Source organism: Sus scrofa, chromosome 4 (assembly GCF_000003025.6).
Source record: "Sus scrofa isolate TJ Tabasco breed Duroc chromosome 4, Sscrofa11.1, whole genome shotgun sequence".
NCBI classification, from domain to species: Eukaryota; Metazoa; Chordata; class Mammalia; order Artiodactyla; family Suidae; genus Sus; species Sus scrofa.
Window position 1 is genome coordinate 8,478,057 of NC_010446.5, and position 18,882 is coordinate 8,496,938.

Consider the following 18,882-nt stretch of genomic DNA (forward strand, 5'->3'; position numbering starts at 1 on the left):
GTTGCTGTGGCTGTGGTGTAGGCCAGCAGTTGCAGCTCCAGTTCTGCCCCTAGCCTGGGAACTTCCATTGCCATGGGTATGGCCCTAAAAAGACCAAAAAAACAAAAAACAAACAAACAAAAAAACCTGAAGTAAGTAAATGAACAAATACACATGAATAGGAATGTAAAGGAAATTAAAATGTGAGAAATGTTGGTCAAAGGAAGAAAAAAAATACAAGTCTTGGCAGAGGGATAAACTGAGCATAGGTAGTTCTTCATAGCATGCCTACGGGACTTAGCAATGTGTACATACCACAAAGCCAATTTAGAGTGCACTCTGCAATTGTTCTGGTTACTGTGCAAAGCAATGTGCCCTTGTGATGCTTAAATACAAACAGAATAGATGCCTTGTTAATGCAATATTTTGCGTGGATGTGACCACTTTTAATAAAATGATAGTTCCCAAAAGAATGAAAAAGAAAAATGGGGAGTTCCCGTTGTGGCGCAGTGGTTAACGAATCCGACGAGGAACCATGAGGTTGCGGGTTCGGTCCCTGCCCTTGCTCAGTGGGTTAAGGATCCAGCATTGCCGTGAGCTGTGGTGTAGGTTGCAGACGCGGCTCGGATCCCGTGTTGCTGTGGCTCTGGCGTAGGCTGGTGGCTACAGCTCCGATTGGACCCCTAGCCTGGGAACTTCCATATGCCGCGGGAGCGGCCCAAGAAATAGCAACAACAACAACAACAACAAAAAGACAAAAGCAAAACAAAACAAAACAAAAAAACGGAAAAATTGAATCTTAGACTATTTTATTTTTTGCAGATACAATTACTACTGCTATGTAAGAGAAGTGCTCCTAGAAGGGAAAGAAACTTCTTTTGGTGACAATGCAAAGTCTGTGAAAATGCAGTGCTATTCAAGATGTATTGAAAAAAAACCATTGCCGTTGTTTACCATTGGCTACTAGGAAGATGTGAGTCCCTGAAATGAACAGTTTAAACATATGAAATTGATCATCCTTACAATAGGAAGAAAAATCAAGCTGTTTACTCTTCGCTTATAAAGATGCTCCAGGCAACAAAGGGTTAATGCGGGAGGTCATGAAGAGGACACGACCAAAGGGTGACCCTCCAGCTGGATCCCGCCAATGGGAGGCTCCTCACCTCCTCCCTGGTCCTTGGAATCCACCTTCTGCCCTCTGCTCCCGAAGTGGGAACCATTTTCAGGGGTGCAGGCTTGAGAGAGTAAGGTGTCCTTGAAACCATCTGGACAGAATACGTGATTGAACCCCGTTAGGCCCTCTGTATAAACTTTTGGGATCCTGGTGACAGGTGCAGAGATCTACCCACCTTGCAGTGCCCAAGACAAGCCTCTCAGGTAAGTTCCCTTGTTTAATCAACCTGCCACGTACCCATCTGGGATGCTCTGCCTCTTTCTTTGGTTTTTCCTTGTCCTCTGTGTGTGGGGACCTAGTTGTGAACCAACAGTGGTCCAGACCCTCTGAGATTATATATGTTATATAGACTATATGTTGTAACATATAGATTATATGTTAGCTATACATATTCCTCTTTTTTCCTTTTTTTTTTTTTTTTTTTTGCTTTCTAGGGCCGCACTTGCAGCATATGAAGTTCTCAGGCTAGAGGTGGAATTGGAGCTGTAGTTGCCAACCTACCCCACAGCCACAGCAACACCAGCTCCGAGCCGCATCTGCAAACCTACACCACATCTCATGGCCACACCAGATCCTTAACCCACTGATTGGGGCCAGGGGTCTAAACCCCATCCTCATGGATTCTAGCCCAGTTTGTTACTACTGAGCCACAATGGGAACTACTATGTACTCTGTTTTTATAGTTTCTTCGCACTAGGTTTTTGAGAGAGAGGGGAATCTTAGAAAAATTTTAGACACTGGCAAGAGAGTTTCCATTTACTTGCCTGTTCCAGGGATGCTGAACCTGAAGTTTTAGGACAGTTGATCAGGATTGAAAGATGTCCATGAAGTGGGTGAGTGGAATCCTGGAATCCTCGAAGAACCACCTGGATGCATGACTCTGTCTATCTATCACCAAAACCCACATTGGCCTCTTCCCCTCTCTAAGCCTTCAGCTTCATTGCCATGGATGCTCTGCCATGGAGCATCACTCACTCCTGGACCAGGATTCGGGAGGCTGAAGGCAGCAATGCTGTAGGGACTAGAGCTCTGGACTTGGTGCATGCAGTAAGCCAGCAGATCTGTGAAAATCTGCATGAGCTGCAGCAAAGTCTGAGCCACATGGGCCTTCCAAGGGCCTTCCAAGGACCACCATGGCTCCAGCTGCATTCTCACCTTCCAGTCCTTGCACTAATTGTACTTGTGACCCATCCCAACCAGGGACATACAGAAAAAGGAATTCGGGGACATATGGTCGGCTTATGTCAGTGTCACCACACTGACACATAAAGCCACCATCTGGGCCAATATGTGATTCTTGCTACAAGCCGCTAAGATTTAGGTGTTGGCTTTTACTATGGCATAATGGTGATACAATGGCTGGCCTCTATCTGCTTCCAGATCATCAGCTCTTCCAGGCTTTGGCTCATATATCTCCTTCTGGCTCCCATAAAGTTCTGTGCTATGTGGCAAAGAGCCCAGCCAGACTTAGATGGTATCAAATCCTATTCATTTTTTATTAAGTGCCTACTGTGCACCAGACTAGATGTCTATTATAGAAACCATAATAGCAAACTAGAAAAACATGGTTTCTATTCTCCCAAAGTTTACAGGATAGCAGCAGAGATAAATATCAATAAAAACCTGGACCATTAACTGCAATTGTGATACATGCTCCAGGGAAAAGTACAGCCAGCTATGAGACTTACACTCTGATCTGGGAGGGTCAGAGAGGCTGCTCCGAGAAAGAATTACTTGTACCTGAAAGATGGGTAGGAGAGACAGGGGCTGGGGGAGGAGATGGCCAGGGGCAAAGAGCGTGAGATGGGACCAAACTAGAGAATCGGGGCGGGGGAGGGGGCGCTATAGTTGAATTCTAGAAAGATGGCTGGTGGTAAGGGAGGGATGAAAATGGAAAATAGGCAAGACCCAAACCCACAGGACCTTGTAGATCTTGGAGGGGACTTTGAACTTTGAGAGAAAAGACGAGCCACTGAAGGATTTAATTAGAAGAGCGATGTAATCAGATATGTATATTGCAGAGATGATTCTGGCAGTGGCTCGGGGAATGTATCGGAGAGAGGCCGGTGAAAGTGACAAAGTTGGTTCCAAAGTTCAGACAAGTGAAGGTGGCAGCTGGAGCTCCAAAAGCGACAATGGGGATGGAGAGTATGTCTCGTTCAAGGGTTACAGAGAGGTTAGTGCTGATTCCTTCTGGTTTCCTAACATGAGCAGTTGACTGGAAGGTGATACCATTTAACGGGACACAGAAGACCAGAGGGAGGTGAGGCTTAGGTAGGAAGGGGGACCATGAGTACGTGAAGGATTTCTGCAAGCTTGCAGGTGAGCTTATTTATTGCTTCTAGTATTTGAAAGTTACTTCATCACGTGTACCAAGTTACATCAGCATTTCCCAAAGTGTATTCACTGGCATCTTGCCCATCAGAAAGCAGCCTGTGGACCAGCAGCAGCAGTGTTGTCTTCACCCGGAGCTGGTTAAAGAGGCAGGATCTCAGGAGTTCTCTGGTGGCTCAGTGGGTTAAGGACCTGGCATGGTCACTGCTGTGGTTCAGGTCACTGCTGTGGCACGGGTTAGATCCCTGGCTCTGGAACTTCTGCATGACAGAGAGGCAGCCAAAAAAAAAAAAAAAAAAAAATTGCAGCATCCTGCTGCTACCTCAGTCTTCTTCCCTTCTACAAAGTCCCCAGGTGATTCATAGTAGATTAAAGTTTCTCAGACACAGACCTAGAACACAGGTCTTGGGAGATGTTATGTGCCCAAAAGGTGTCCAGAGAATAGTATTTTCATAAATAATGGAAACAGTTTTCTTTTGAAGAGTTGCAAAGTCCATTATTATTTAAAAGGTTTTATAAAGACTTCTGTTTTTTTAAAAAAACCTATTTTTTCTCAAACCTTTCTAAAAAAAAACCTTTTTATTGAGGTATGATTGACATAGAAAAAGCTGTACGTATTTAATGTATACAATCTGGTATGTTTGGAAATAAGTATATACCTATGACACCACCACTACAATCAATGCCAGTAAATATATAAATATATCTCTTACTTTCAAAAGATTCCGCCTCTCTCCCTCTCTCTCTACATATTTCTATCTTGTGATAAGTGCACTTTAGATCTACCCTTTTAGCAATATTAAAAGTATACAACACAATATTGTTATTTGTAGGTATTACGCTACTCAGATCTCTAGGACTTATTCATCGTTCATAACTGAAACTTGTACCCTCTGACCAGCATTCTTGTTTCCCCCTCCTCCCAGCCCTTGGCAACCACCATCCTACTCTGAGCTTTTATGAATTTGGTGATTTCAGATTCTTTGTGTAAATGGGATCGGGTGATATTTGTTTTTCCGTGTCCGGGTTATTTCACTTAGCATAATGTCCTCCAGACTCATCCATCTCTTCTTCATTGGCAGAATTTCCTTCTTTTTAAAGGCTGAGTTACATTCCAGTGCATGTAAATACCGCATTTTCTTTACGCAGTCATTCATTCATCAGTGAACATCTAGCTTGCTTCTGTGTTTGGGCCATTGTTAATAATGATGCAGTGAATATGGGCGTGCAGATACTTCTTCGAGATCCTGATTTCTGTTCCTTTGAATAGATATCCAGAAGCAGAACTTCCTGCATCTTATTTATGGTAGTTCTATTTTAAATTTTTTGAAGAATCTCCATACCGTTTTCCAAAGTGGCTACATCAATTTACATTCCCACCAACAGAGAAAAAAGCCTTCCCTTTTCTCCACATCCTTACCCCCGCTTGTTATCTTTTGATGACAGCCACTCTAATAGATGTGAAGCGGTGTCTCCTTGTGGTTTTCATTTGCATTTCCCCGATTATTAGCGATGCTGAGTGTATTTCCATGTATCTGTTGGCCATTTGTCAGTCTCTTTTGGAGAAATGTCTATTCGGGTCCTTTGCCCCTTTTCATTTGGGTTGTTTTTTGGCTGTTGAGTTACGAGAGTTTCTTACGTATTTTAGATATTAACCCTTTATCAGCTACATGGTTTGCAAATATTTCCTCCCATGCAGTAAGTCGTCTTTTCTTTTCTTTTTTTTTTTGTTGTTGTTGTTGCTATTTCTTGGGCCGCTCCCGAGGCATATGGAGATTCCCAGGCTAGGGGTGGAATCGGAGCTGTAGCCACCGGCCTACGCCAGAGCCACAGACAGCAACGCGGGATCCGAGCTGCGTCTGCAACCTACACCACAGCTCACGGCAACGCTGGATCCTTAACCCACTGAGCAAGGCCGGGACCGAACCCGCAACCTCATGGTTCCTAGTTGGATTCATTAACCACTGCGCCACGACGGGAACTCCGTCTTTTCTTTTCATAAATTGTTTCCTTTGTTGTGCAGGAGTTTTTAATAGTCCTGATAGGTCCCATTTAGCCATGTTTGCTTTCATTGCCTGTGCTATTGATTACACATTCAGGAAATCATTGCCAGAGCCAATGTCAAGGAGATTTTTACCCTGTATTTTCTTGCAGGAGTTTTACAGAGTTACGTCTTACATTTAGGTCGTTAAGCCATTTGTGCTTGATTTTTGTGTGTGATCTAAGTTAACTGTGCAATTTCATTATTTTGCCCAGGGAGAACCAGTTTTCCCAACACCATTTTTTTGCCAGAGACTATTCTTTACACCAAGGCCACAGGAATGAAAAAACGTGACAAAATTCTCTGCCTTCATAAAGCTTATGTTCTTGCTGATGAATGTATTTATCACAGCAAGAAATAAATCGCATGGTACGTTACACAATGAGAAGTGCCAAGAAGAAGAACAAAGCAGGGGGAGTTCCCTTCCTGGCTCAGAGGTTAACAAACCCGACTAGGATCCATAAGGATGCAGATTCGATCCCCGGCTTTGCTCAGTGGGTTAAGGATCTGGTGTTGCCGTGAGCTGTGGTGTAGGTTGCAGATGCGGCTCAGATCCCATGTTGCTGTGGCCGTGGTGTAGGCTGGCAGCTACAGCTCCGATTTGACCCTAGCCTGGGATCCTCCATATGCCACAGGTGTGGCCCTAAAAAATAAATAAATAAATAAAAATGAAAAAGAACAAGAAAGAATAGGAGGTGGGTTTGGAGAATGATTTAGTTAATGACTAATGACCCTGGGGCCTGGCAGTTGAAAAAAGAGCTGAGGGAGGTGAGGAAGAAAGGCCTGTGACTATCCAGGGAATGTTCTGGGTGGAGAGACAGCCAGACAGTGATCCTGAGGCAGGCAGGAGTCTGCTGTTCAAGGATCAGCGAAGAGATTCGGGGTCTGAAGAGAGGAGGGGAACTGGGGCCGCTACTGGCTGGATGCCAGCTCCGCGGTCTTGAGAGACTCCTGTAACCTCGAACCTTTCGTCCTGCATGTGGGTAATAATCATACGTATTTCCTAGAGCTGTGAGCACTTTAAACAAGGACCTGTGGACACAGCGTTTGCTGCAGTGCCCGGTTCATAGGAACCACGCAGACAGGTCTTCCTGTGGCATGACCTCAGGGGGAAGGGTGACCCCAAGAAAGAATGAGATTAGGAGTTCCTGTCATGGCTCAGTGGTTAATGAATCCGACTAGGAACCATGAGGTTGCGGGTTCGATCCCTGGCCTTGCTCAGTGGGTTAAGGATCTGGCATTGCCATGAGTTGTGGTGTAGGTTGCAGACGTGGCTCAGATCCCGCGTTGCTGTGGCTCGGGTGTAGGCCGGTGGCTGTGGCTCCGATTCGACCCCTAGCCTGGGACCCTCCATATGCCGCGGGAGCAGCCCTAGAAAAGGCAAAAAGACCAAAAAAAAAAAAAAAGAATGAGATTAACTTTTCTGCCACCTGGCTCCCTGGTGCCTCAGAAGGGAAGTTGATTTACAGAAAATAAATAAGGAATCCACCTTGCACATCTGAGCTGAGAACTCACTTAATTCTCGTTTATCTCTTTTCTGTGCCAAGCCATCCTGTGAAATACATAATATTACATTTTTAATTGAGAGAGTTACAACGCAAAGAGGTGAAGTCACCAATCTGAGGCTACACAGCTAGTATGGCAGACAGGGCTTGAATCTCACTGTGAGTGACTTTAAAACCTACACCCTTTTCATTCCCAGGGTACCTCAGTGTTGCTGGAAATGTCTCTCTCTCTCTCTCTCTCTCTTTTTTTTTCCCATGCCCAGAGCAAGCAGAAGTTCCTGGGCCAGGGACTGAACAAGTGCCATGGCAATAAAAACACCGGATCCTTAACCTGTTGAGCCACCAGGGAACTCCTCGAGTACCTGTTTCTTTTATCACTTGCAATAGCAGAGATTTATGGGGACTCAACAGTAGCATCTAGTTCTTTAGCTTTACAAACATACAAATAGAAAAATTTTAAATGCCACTCACAAAGTTTCTTGGAAAGCCCAGCCTGTGGTAGATCCACATATCAGCAACACAGACATTTTCAGAAGATCAAGCTTTGATATTTAATAGGATCTTGGATTTAATAGCATCTGTGCATGTTCACCAGTAACAGTTGGGACGAAGCACTACTGTCACTACTTGTACGGAACATGGCCAGAAGATGACACGTAAGAAGTGCTGCTTCTCTGAAAGTTTTTCTCATGTTCTCGCAGCTGGGGTGATGCCTTAGCCTAGGAACGTCTCCCTCCAGGGATGACGATGTATCCCTCTGGTCTGATTCGCTGCTGCTCCAGGAGGCATCTTTAATCTTCACCAAGTTCCTCTGTGTGATTGCCACTGATGTGAGCCCCACAGGAAGTGTGACCTCATTCTGCCTCGCAGCCTCTGGTTACGCAGGCAGGCTGTTTTTGAAAGAAAACAAGAGCAGTTGTAGGCTGACTCTCCCAGGAACTACAGGCTCTTCTCTTCTAGGAAACAGCTAAAAGAACAAGAGGCTGCTAAAGACAAAACCTCTCTGCAGAAGCCTGCACGCGCCGACGTGTGCCGCCAGTGGTTAGTCTCTTTTCTAAGAGACTTCTGCACCTGTTGCTATTCTGACATGACTTTCAGCAGAGAACTTGTAAGTCCTGGATTTCTCCGCTGGCCCTCAACCCCAGGAAGCCTCATATTTCAGTCATTATTTTGTTATTTATCAATTGGAAGAAGAGACTGGGAATTTCCTTTGGAAGCAATGTGTATGGGTAACTTATTTTCAGGACAGATGCATTGCTTTTCTGGAACTGGTCGCTAGGATCTGTTTCTGGAAAAGCTTAGAGCTGCAACTGAAGGCTTTTTCAGTGTAACAATACTCCATTAACTATTTGTTAACTGTAGCCTATTACAAGTCTTTGTAAGATGTAGCAGTCTCTTGCTTTCTGCTGTAGAACTTGTTGGCTTAAAATTCAACTTAATGTTTGGGGAAAATTAATATAGGGTAATTTGAGCTGGACATATTCCTCTTGTATTGATCAAAAGTCGATAGGACAAGTGACATAATATTGTATACTGCAAATCAATTCATCTGTGAATGGTGTGTGCTTTGATTTAGAAGTCTTCCAAGGAATGCCAGAAAGTTCTCCTGACTTCTGTTTGTTTGTTTGTTTGTTTGTTTTTAGGGTCGTACCTGCGGCCTGGGGAGGTTCCCAGGCTAGGGGTCTAATCAGAGCTACAGCTGCCAGCCTACACCACAGCCACAGCAACGCCAGATCCAAGCCGTGTCTTCGACCTACACCAAAGCTCACGGCAATGCCGGATCCTTAACCCACTGATCGAGGTCAGGGATCAAACCCGCAACCTCATGGTTCCTAGTCGGATTCGTTTCCACTGCGCCACACGAGAACTCCCTCCTTGACTTCTTTTAAGGTCTCTATAAGCCAGGATCTATACTGTCTAACAGGTTTTATTATATAGTTTATTAAAAGAATCAATTTTAAGCTACAGAATTATTTGGGTTTGTTTTAATGTGTCACAGCTCCAAAAACAATCCATTACTAGTTATCACATTTTTAAAATGTGGATAGAAGTGAGGAATCAGAAAAGAATTTAGTCTTACCTTACTGCTACTAGATAGTGATATATACAAAGTTTAATAGTCAAAGGAAAGTAGATCTATGGGATCAAAGCTTACATACTTTACCCACTTGGATATATGTTTAATTTGCAATTGAGAAAGTCAATTATATGTTCATGAGAGCTGAGTTTTGAAATCTGCCCAGTGATATACTATTTTTAGTGCCATATGCCGCCTGTGCTGCTTAGAAATGTCCAGGCTGATAACAACAGCAAAGGACCACCAGCCTCTCTACAACCACCTGTCAGTGGTTTGAGGTGTTGGACAAAAGACAGTCGCCAACTCCCTAGCATGGGTGGAACTTGATAGTGAGGTTGATGTGTGTTGGGTGATGAAAATACACATATGTCTACTTGGAAGGTTCTGGAACCCATCTTCTTTCTGATTTCTTAACCAAAAAGTAAATTTGTATGATTCTGATTACAAGTCCACCTAGTTTTCCCAAATACAACGTTGTTCTTATTAATAGAAAAAGACTATTTAGAGGCAGTGAGCGAGACAGTGGAGAGCATGACATAAGATCACAGAGCAGATACAGCCTCGATGCTCCTTCCATCCAGTCTCCTGCTGTCAACCCCACTTATCTCTGTATTCTTTCAGGAAACCAATCTGACGCGTGCCATTAGTAGATGCCATCTGTTTTGGCATCCTCTTTCTATTTTTAAGACATAATCCCCCTTTTTTTTTTTTCAATGTCTTCTGCAGGAAATCTGTGAAGTTTGAACAAGCAGCTTTTCCCAAGATGTATCGAATATCTCAACTGATGTCAACACCAGTAGCAAGTAAATGTGGAAGAACGGCTCTACGCAATTATCTTTTGAACGATTAGCCTTCTTTTAGCAATTTCCTTGCTTTGATTTTGCTGAGACTCATACCATTAACCATCTGTCAGTAGCTTGTGCTTCTTAAATGCCAGTGTTCACTTTGGCAATAATTTTGACTTCATTTCTTTCCTTGAGAGAAATGTGGTATTTTTCCTTTTAGTAGGAGGAAAAAAAAAAACCACCGTTTTTTTTTTTTTAAGATGCCTGTGCATAAATGTGAAAGGAGATTGTTTATCAGCTACTATTAAGATGCAAAATTGTCTGTCTATAAAAAAGTACTGAATGATTTTGATAGCTACTTGCAGAAAATATGGGCGTTGTTACAACGGTAGTGGTTTCAAATTTCTTCCTTCCTCTTGTCATTTTCTCCCCAAACCCTACTTCTAACCCTCCCTCACACACCTACAATGTTCTCCTTTAAAGCAACCAACCCAGTCTGAAAGTCTAAACTCCTTTCTTTGTCTTAGATATTAATTGTCAGTAATGGAACCAAGTTTTACTGAGCCTGTCTATTGCAAGTACTCACACCATTACTATAGAGTATAAAATGCTGCTTTAGAGCTTAGAATATTAATCAATTGCAACTGTCCCCAGGTGAGATCTATTGACATGACTTTGGTTAAACTGGAATGAATGAATGTATGATCTTTTGTATATATATTTTGGCTTTTTAAGGCCTCCCCTGAGGCATACGGAGGTTCCCAGTCTAGGGGTCAAATCAGAGCTGCAGCTACCAGCCTATGCCACAGCCACAGCAACGGAGGATCTGAGCCACGTTTTTGACCTACACCACAGCTCACAGCAACACTGGATCCTTAACCCACTGAGCAAGGCCAGGGATCGAACCAGCAACCTCATGGTTACTAGCTGGATTCGTTTCCGCTGTGCCACAACGAGAACTCCTGTATGATCTTTTTTAAATTAAGAATACTCGGGAATTCCTGCCATGATACAGTGGGTTAAAGATTTGACATTGCTGAGGCTGTGGAGTAGGTTGTAGCTCTGGCTTGGATTCAGTTCCTGGCCATGGGAACTTCCATATGCCATGCTATAAGGGTGGTAGAAAAAGAAGAAGGAAAAAAAAAAGCATATTCAGAGTTCCCTGGTGGCTTAGTGGGTTAAGGATCTGGTGTTATCACAGCTGTGGCTCAGGTTGCTGCTGTGATGTGGGTTTAATCCCTGGCCCAGGAACTTCCGCATGCCACGAGCATGGCCAAAATAAAAGGATTTACAAAAAAAAAAATACTCTCAGGCTTCATACATTGCAAAATCATTTATACAAAACAAAATTTTATTTTTTCCCTCCACGAATGTCTTCTGCTCATTATTTTACAATAGAAGTTCTTTAAAAGGCACTAATGAGAAAGAGTTTAGGCAGATAATTGAATTCTTCAAATTACTGAGTAAGCTGGAATAACCAGCAAGTTGGGTAATTGACTTGGGTTTTCTACAGCTTCACACAAGATGTCTTCTTCCTCCTTTTCATGAGTCAGTGTGATGCTAATGGTTTATTATTTCCTCACCCAGCCCTAAAGAATCTCTCAAGGAGCACTAAGAGAGAGAATAAACAGAAGCTAAAAGCCCCTAGATTCTCTCTGTCTTCCCCGTGGAGGCCTGGTGACAAGTTGTATTTGTCCTGATTCATTGGATGGGGCCCCCAGTTGGCGTGGGCATCCCTGCAGAGGCTGGGACTACAGCTCGTCACACCCTCCACCCACCTTTGGCAATCATGCATGCTGATGAAGTGTGATCGGTTTGTGCTTCTCTTTCATTTGCTGATACAGATTCTTCTGGGTCTGAGAAAGAAGACACTGGGGAACTGTCTCCCACGTGCCTTTTCCCGAGGTATTCCAGGGGGGTTTTGGACAAGAAAGATCGATCAGATTTTTTTCTGTATGCATTCCTTTGTTGTCTTCTTGGCTTACAAATATTAATTTTGGCTTTCATCCAATGTGGATATGGGGATATATCTTCAGTCCCACACACATACAAACTGGCAACTTGCCCAATCTAAGAATGCTATTTGGGAGGGAGGGGATGAGTACGTGGGCAAATGAGAATTGTTTATTTGGTGAGTGGAGAACCTACCGAGTATTGATGCATGCTTACCTCTTTGTAAATTGATGCTCTCTTAAATAGGCTGTTTTTTCAGCCTTTTAAGGGCTACACCCGCGGTATATGGAGGTTCCCAGGCCTACGCCACAGCCACACCAGATCTGAGCCACGTCTGCGACCTACACCACAGCTCATGCCAAGGCCGGATCCTTAACCCACTAAGGAACCAAACCTGCATCCTCATGGGTACTAGTCTGATTCGTTTCCACTGAGCCATAAGGGGAACTCACTTAAATAAGCTTTTACTCTCTCACTTTATAAGATTCTACACCAGTGCACAAACTGGCCAAATGGCATGCTCCACTAAAACACGCAGAAGCTCCTATTTTGTTCAAGTTCTGCAGTGAAGTCTCTTTTCTTTTCCTTCCTTCTTTTTTTTTTTCTGTCTGTCTTGTCTTCCTCACACAGGCATCAGTTGATGTTTCTTCTAGCATCTTGTAAAACTTGCCAGTGGTATCAAGGAATCATGCATTGATGCTAGAACCTGACTGTTTTTGTAAATTCTAGGCTTCCTGTATCATCAAATGAATTGGCCAAAGACAGACAAGCAGGTCATGTGGAAAGAACACATGTTTGAGAGTCAGATAAACCAGGGTTCCAAGTCCTCACTCTGCCTCTTACTAGCCACGTAAAATACCTAATTTATTTGCCCTTCTGCATCTCATTTTTTTTTCTTTTTGTTGTACTGTGAAGATGATAATACCTAGCTTTGGGGGAGGCTTGTAAAAAGCAGATAAAGTGTGAAGTATGAGCCAGGCTCATAGTTAGTTTTCCATAAATAGCGTCCATGTAACGTAGTATTTTGCTAACTTCAGTAGATGTATTCATTGTGAATAGGTTTTGAACTTCAACAAATTATCAGAAATTCAGCAAAGCAGGAAGCGTAATGTTGCCTTTCAATCATACAGGCAGGTGATTGTTTTTCAAACCTAAGACATTTACAGATTTACCCAGCTACGTAGAATACTTCCCCGGATACCAAATCAGGGCTGGTAATTGTACGATCATTTGCGTGGCTGACTTGAGGGAAACTGGCAAAAGCCAGAAAGATCTCTTTGCTCACCTGTTCTCCCTATAACTCCGCTTCTGTGTCTGGTGGTTATGTAGTGATGCTCTATCTACTGCAGTGACAAGCGGAAGGACATGGCAATTGGAGAGCTATTCAAAGGAAGGCTGGGGGAGGTGGTGGAGGACACTCTGAGATTCCAGCATCCTAGATAGGCTGTTTTGCAATTTCTCCCTTGCAGGAAAATGCGCTAATGTCAGGGTATAGGTCCATGATGTGGTGGAGAAACAGATGAGCCCTAAATGTTCATCAAAGTGTTTAAAAAAGAAAAAAGCACTAAATGTTCTGTCATTCAGTATTCTCACAAGTAAACAGATGAGCTCAGGAGTTCCCCCTGTGGTCCAGTAGGCATAATGGTGCAACTTGTCTCTGTGGAGGTGCTGTTTCCATCCCTAGCCCGGCACAGTGGGTTAAGGATCTGGTATTGCCGCAGGTGTGGTGTAGGTCACAGCTCTGGCTTGGATTTGATCCCTGGCCCGGGAACTTCCATAGGCTTCGGGTGTAGCAAAAAAAAAAAAAAAAGAAAAGAAAGAAAGAAAGAGAGAGAGAGAGAAGAGAGAGATGAAGCTCGGAAGATTACAAGTGACATTCTCAGGGCTGCAGGAATTATTGGATGCAAAGAGGTCATTTGCCTTCACAGTAACTAGCAAGGTTTAGTTACTGCTAAGGAAACTAAGGTACCTAAGTACTGAGGTTTCTGTGTGACCGGATGAACCGGAGAGAGATGTGAAGGTCTTATCTCATTCCCCCTCTAGTTTTGTCTGTGATTCCCAGTGCGGTGACAGTTCCTTGGAGTTCGGCTCCATAGATCGCCTGGCAGGCTCCCACTTCACCTGCCGCCGAAGCCCCAGACTCCTCACCAATGGCTACTATATTTGGACAGAAGACAGTTTTCTTTGTGACAAAGATGGCAACATAACTCTGAGCCCATCCCAGACCAGAGTTCTGTACAAGGAGAACTTAGTCAGGTAAGTCGAGGATGCTGGGGAAAAGGGTCTGAGGTCCAACTCATCCACTGAGCCTTCATTCATTCATTTGTTCATTCAACATGGCTTACAAGGAGCCCGTCACTGCCCCAGACTCTGAAAACACACAGGCTTATCAGCGCAGAGTCAGCCGGCGTGAAAACACAGAAAAGTCACGTGATACAGGTGCTGCGTTAGGCGGCTGGGCGGAGGAGCGTGGAAGGGAGAAGAGAGGAAAGTCCACTTTACTTGGAAGGACGGGTTACAAGCTGCCTTGAGATGATGATGCCTGATTTGCCTTGAGAAATGTAGGATGAGTTAAATGGATGAAGAAAGAGGATTCCAGAGAGGGAACGGGCGTGGGGTTGCAAGAGACGTGGATGTGCTCTGAGGAATGGCAAGTCGTTCAGGGGGGATACAGCTCAGGGTGGAAAGGGTTGCTTGCCAAGAGAGGAGACTAAGCTCAGAAGCAGGGCTGGCTGGAGGGGTTACAGTCCAGCCGAGAGACATTGGGCTTTATTCTGCAGCTAGAGAGGAGCTATTGATAAATTATCCCGGAGTTCCCATTGTGACTCAGCGGTAGCAAATCCAACGAGCATCTGCGAGGATGCAGGTTCAATCGCTGGCCTTCCTCAGTGGGCTAAAGGATCCGGTGTTGCCCTGAACTGAGGTGTAGGTCGCAGACACCTGCGTTGCTGTGTCCAATCCAACTGCACCTCTGATTGGACCCCTAGCCTGGGAACTTCCATATGCTGCAGGTGCAACCCTAAAAACCAAGACAAATTATCCAATCTATCCTGAGCGAAAGACCACTGATTCCAAGGTAGAAGGTGGATTGCTGGGAGTGTAGATGCGAAAGGAATCAAATTCTTTTGGAAATGCAGTTCCCCGATCCCATCGCCACCACGCCCTTCGCCTTGACAAGCTTCAGTGGTCTCCCTGTGCAGTTACGTTAAATGCCTCCTCCTTCAGGTAACGGTCAAGGGTATTGATTCTCTGCCTTTTTTTTTTTTTTTGTAGCCTTCCCTGCCTCCTTTCCTAGCAGGACTCGGTATGGGACTGCTGGTTCATATACCCCAGACAGCCTCCCTTGTCTCCCTGTGAGCAATGTCCTTCCTGGAGCTCTTAAAGCAGCCTCTTGATGCTGTCAGAACACAAAGCCACTTGGCACAGTATCCAAAACTGAGGTGATGGAGTCAGACGGCCTGGGTTTGCGTCCAAGTCACGTCACTGACCAGCTGTATGACCTCAGACAAGTTATCTCACCTTTTTGTGTCTCAGTTTCCTGATCTGAGAAATGGGATAACAATAGTACCTACCTCCCAGGGCTGTTCCCAGAACAATGTGAATTTCTACACATAAATCACTAAGAAAGATGCTGGGAAACTAAGACACTAAGAAAGATGCTGTATCTGCATTATTTTTGTCTTTCTCCCATACTAGGTTTGAACTTTTTCTTTTTTTTTTTTTTTTCATTTTAGGGCCGCATCTGTGGCATAAGGAAGTTCTTAGGCTACCTCAAATCAGAGCTACAGCTGCCAGCCTACACCACAGCCGCAGCAACTCGGGATCCAAGCCGAGTCTGCAACCTACACCACGGCTCTCAGCAACACCAGCAAGGCCAGGGATCGAACCCACATTCTCCCGGACGCGATGTCAGGTCCTTAATCCACTGAGCCACAACTCGAACTCCAGATTTGAACTTTTTGACCCAAGGTTTTGCCTCTTATCTCAATATCCTTGACATTGATCTAAGCCCCTGGCCCACCGAGAAATGTAAGAAACGTCTATGGAGTTAATGGAGGAAACAAATGAAATGAGCTTGCTTGTAGAGACGTGCTCTGTGCAGCCAACCACTTCGCTGAACTCTCTGCTTTGCCCCTCAGGTGACTGCTACTCATTACTCACCAGGCTGCTTTCCTTTTGCTCCAGAATATTCAGAAAGAAGAAGAGAGTCCGCCATCCTTTCTCTTCTCTCTTCAGCCTCAGTGCCTCTGAATCCTGGCTGCACGGCAGTATCTTTCAGAATGTTGGTTCCCCCCCCAGTGAGGACATCTGGTTGGAGGGGGTCCGGAGGCTGGACACAAGCCTGTGCAATGAAAGTGGTGAGTCTGAATCTCTTTTTCTGTGGTGAAAGATCATTTCCAAAGGGCCAGCAGCAACCATGTGGTTCTGGACCAATCCAGGGACAAGAGTCGTTTTGATACAGAGGGCGAGCCACATTTTAAATATTCACCTAAAGTCCTCTCCACACTACTTTTATGATCCAGATACATATGTCTCCCAGCCATGCAAAATAGACTAATTTGAATTTATATTTTATGAAGTTGACGATACCTGGAATGTATTTGCACATCTCCAGGCAATCTTTTCTGTTCAGGATATGGATGGAGAAAGGTACTGGAATCAGGGTTCAAGTCCTCTTTGGGGTACATTGTGATAGCTACTTAACAAGATATGTATATATAGTATAATAATATAACACGTACATGTTGCTATTGAAATAATGTTATGGAGTTCCCATCATGGCTCAGGGGGTTAAGGACCCAATGTAGCCTCCGTGAGGATGTGGGTTCAATCACTGGCCTCACTCAATGCGTTAAGGAACCGGCATCAATGCAAACCAAGACCTAATTCACAGATGCAGCTCAGATCCAGCATTGCTGTGACTGTGGCATAGGCTCCAGCGGCAGCTCTGATTCCACCCCTAGCTCAGGAACTTTCATATGTTTCAGGTATGGCCCCAAAAAGAAAAAAAATATATATATATGTCATTATAATAATGAGATACATTGTATCTACCTATTATGTAATATGCATTATATAAAATTAATGTATAATATGTTGTGCCTATATATTATATATGCACATATATACTCTAATAATTATAAATAATGTATAATGCATACTAAAGTATGTATAGATACATACATACACATATGTATAAACACGGTGATGGGAACTTTAAGCCTATCTTAAAGATTAAATGGGACAAGAATGCCAGGCACAATTCAATGCCTGGTACTCAGTAATTTGTGGTTATAATTATTTTTAAGATTAGAATGGACACAAAGCATATTTACTGGACGCCTATCATCTGCCAGAGACTGTTCTAGGTTTGGGGATAAAAAGGTCAATACAAACATAACCTTAGTTATGTTTACTGAGGCAGGAGGGGGTGTTCAGCCCTTTGTGAAATAAGTGCACACACGAAGAATAGTAATTATGGTGAGTGCCATGACGAAAAGCCATATGATGTAATGAGAGACTTGACCCACTCAGAAACTCAGGGAAGGCAAGCCTATGGAACGGACGTTTGAGCTGAGTTCTAGATCAGGAGATGGGCATTTCTGGGCAAAGGGGAAAAGGGGGAGCCTTCTGGGTTCAAGAGACAAAAAAGGCTAGGGTCTGAGGAGTCTACTGAGTAGGTCTGCTGGTTGAGGAAAGGTTTGGAGCATGCTGAGTTCAAGTTCCTTTGGGATGTCCAAGGGGCAAGTTCGTCTTAGTTAGCAGGGCAGTCTGAGTTGGAATATACATCCATGAGCCATCTCAGTCTAGCTGGTCACTGAAGCCATGGAGTGATGAGATGGGTCAGGAGAGCATAGCATCAGCAAAGAGAGAGCCTCAAACGAACTTGAAGATGTCAAATGTTGAATATGCAGGATTAGCCTGCAGAAGAGCTGGAGAGGAGGCATCCAGAAAGGTGGGAGGAAAACCAGGCAAGTGGCGTGTGATGAAAAACAAGGGAAACGGTGGAGCAAGAGAGAGGAAGCATCAGCAGTGGTGAGTCGATCCCCGGAGTTAAATAGGATGCGACTGGCATCACTGATCTGGAGGTAATGGAGGCTGGCGTGACGGAGGCAGAAGAGAACTGGGAACAGCGTGAGGAGAGTGTGGGACGTAATGAGATGGACGGAGAGGGTACCGAGGACGCCTCGAGATGCCTCCCAGGAAGGGAAGGAAAGAGACCAGGTCCCTTCCATACAGACCCTCGGCTCTCATCACACCGCTCTGCTCTATTTCTCAATGCACCATGCTCTTTCTCACTTTGGCACCGTAGCTTGTGTTGCTCATGTGCTGGGCTTCATTCATTCATTCATTCATTCACTTGGAAGGTTTTATTGAGGGCCAACTATGCACAAGGTACAATTCTTCACACTGGGACATACCGAGGAACAAAACAGCTGACACCATTTGTTCTCATGGAACTGGCATTCCTATTGAGAAAGGCAATAAGGACAATTGCATTGCATGTTAAAAAATGGGAAGGGGGATTCCCAGTGGCTTATTGGTTAAGGCTTTGGCATTGTCACTGCTGTGGCTTGGGTTCGATCCCTGCCCCAGGAGCTTCCGCATGCCTTGGACGTGGCCAAAAAAAGAGTGGGAGCAAAGCATCTGGGGAGAAACAATCCCGGCAAAAGAAATGCAAGTGCAAAAGTCTGGAGTTCCCGATGTGGCATAGGGAGTTGAGAAGCCACCTGCAGTGGCTGGGTCCGTGGGTGGATGCACGTGGGGAGGGACGGGGACCGCTATGAAGCCATTTCCATGGCTTTGCTTTCTACTCCAAGTATTCTGGGCAGAGGAATAACATGATTCGCTGTTCATTTTGACGGGGTATCTCTGGCTGCTGTGTTCCGATTAGATGTAAGATAGGCATGGACGGCACAAACAAGGAAGCCAGTTAAGAGGCCACAAGAGTGATTCAGGTGGGAGCGAATGGCACCTTGAAGGAATAGGACAGCTGAGTGGAGGTGAGAAGGGGGAGGTCTCTGGACATGTTT

At 44.5% G+C, this 18,882-nt stretch overlaps 1 protein-coding gene and 1 long non-coding RNA gene across 5 annotated transcripts in view; one reads left to right on the forward strand and one right to left on the reverse strand.

Moving 5' to 3' along the window:
- Positions 1-18,882, forward strand: part of TMEM71 (transmembrane protein 71) — a 48,745-nt gene that overhangs the window by 10,485 nt on the left and 19,378 nt on the right. For 2 of the 4 annotated variants that reach the window (XM_021088895.1, XM_021088896.1), the window contains exons 2-6: positions 802-1,356; positions 9,837-9,913; positions 11,740-11,800; positions 13,892-14,104; positions 16,034-16,206. In XM_021088895.1, the coding sequence (XP_020944554.1) occupies positions 9,874-9,913; positions 11,740-11,800; positions 13,892-14,104; positions 16,034-16,206 (487 nt within the window). In that variant the 5' untranslated portion in view covers positions 802-1,356; positions 9,837-9,873. Of the gene's footprint in view, positions 1-801; positions 1,357-7,920; positions 8,142-9,836; positions 10,284-11,739; positions 11,801-13,891; positions 14,105-16,033; positions 16,207-18,882 lie in introns of those variants that run through there. The other 2 variants (XM_021088894.1, XM_021088893.1) reach the window with 2 other exon arrangements.
- LOC102161379 overlaps positions 1-18,882 on the reverse strand; it is a 30,778-nt gene that overhangs the window by 1,457 nt on the left and 10,439 nt on the right. Inside the window, exon 2 of the long non-coding RNA XR_002343072.1 lies at positions 16,010-16,190. This is a non-coding gene — a long non-coding RNA (uncharacterized LOC102161379). The remainder of the gene's footprint in view (positions 1-16,009; positions 16,191-18,882) is intronic.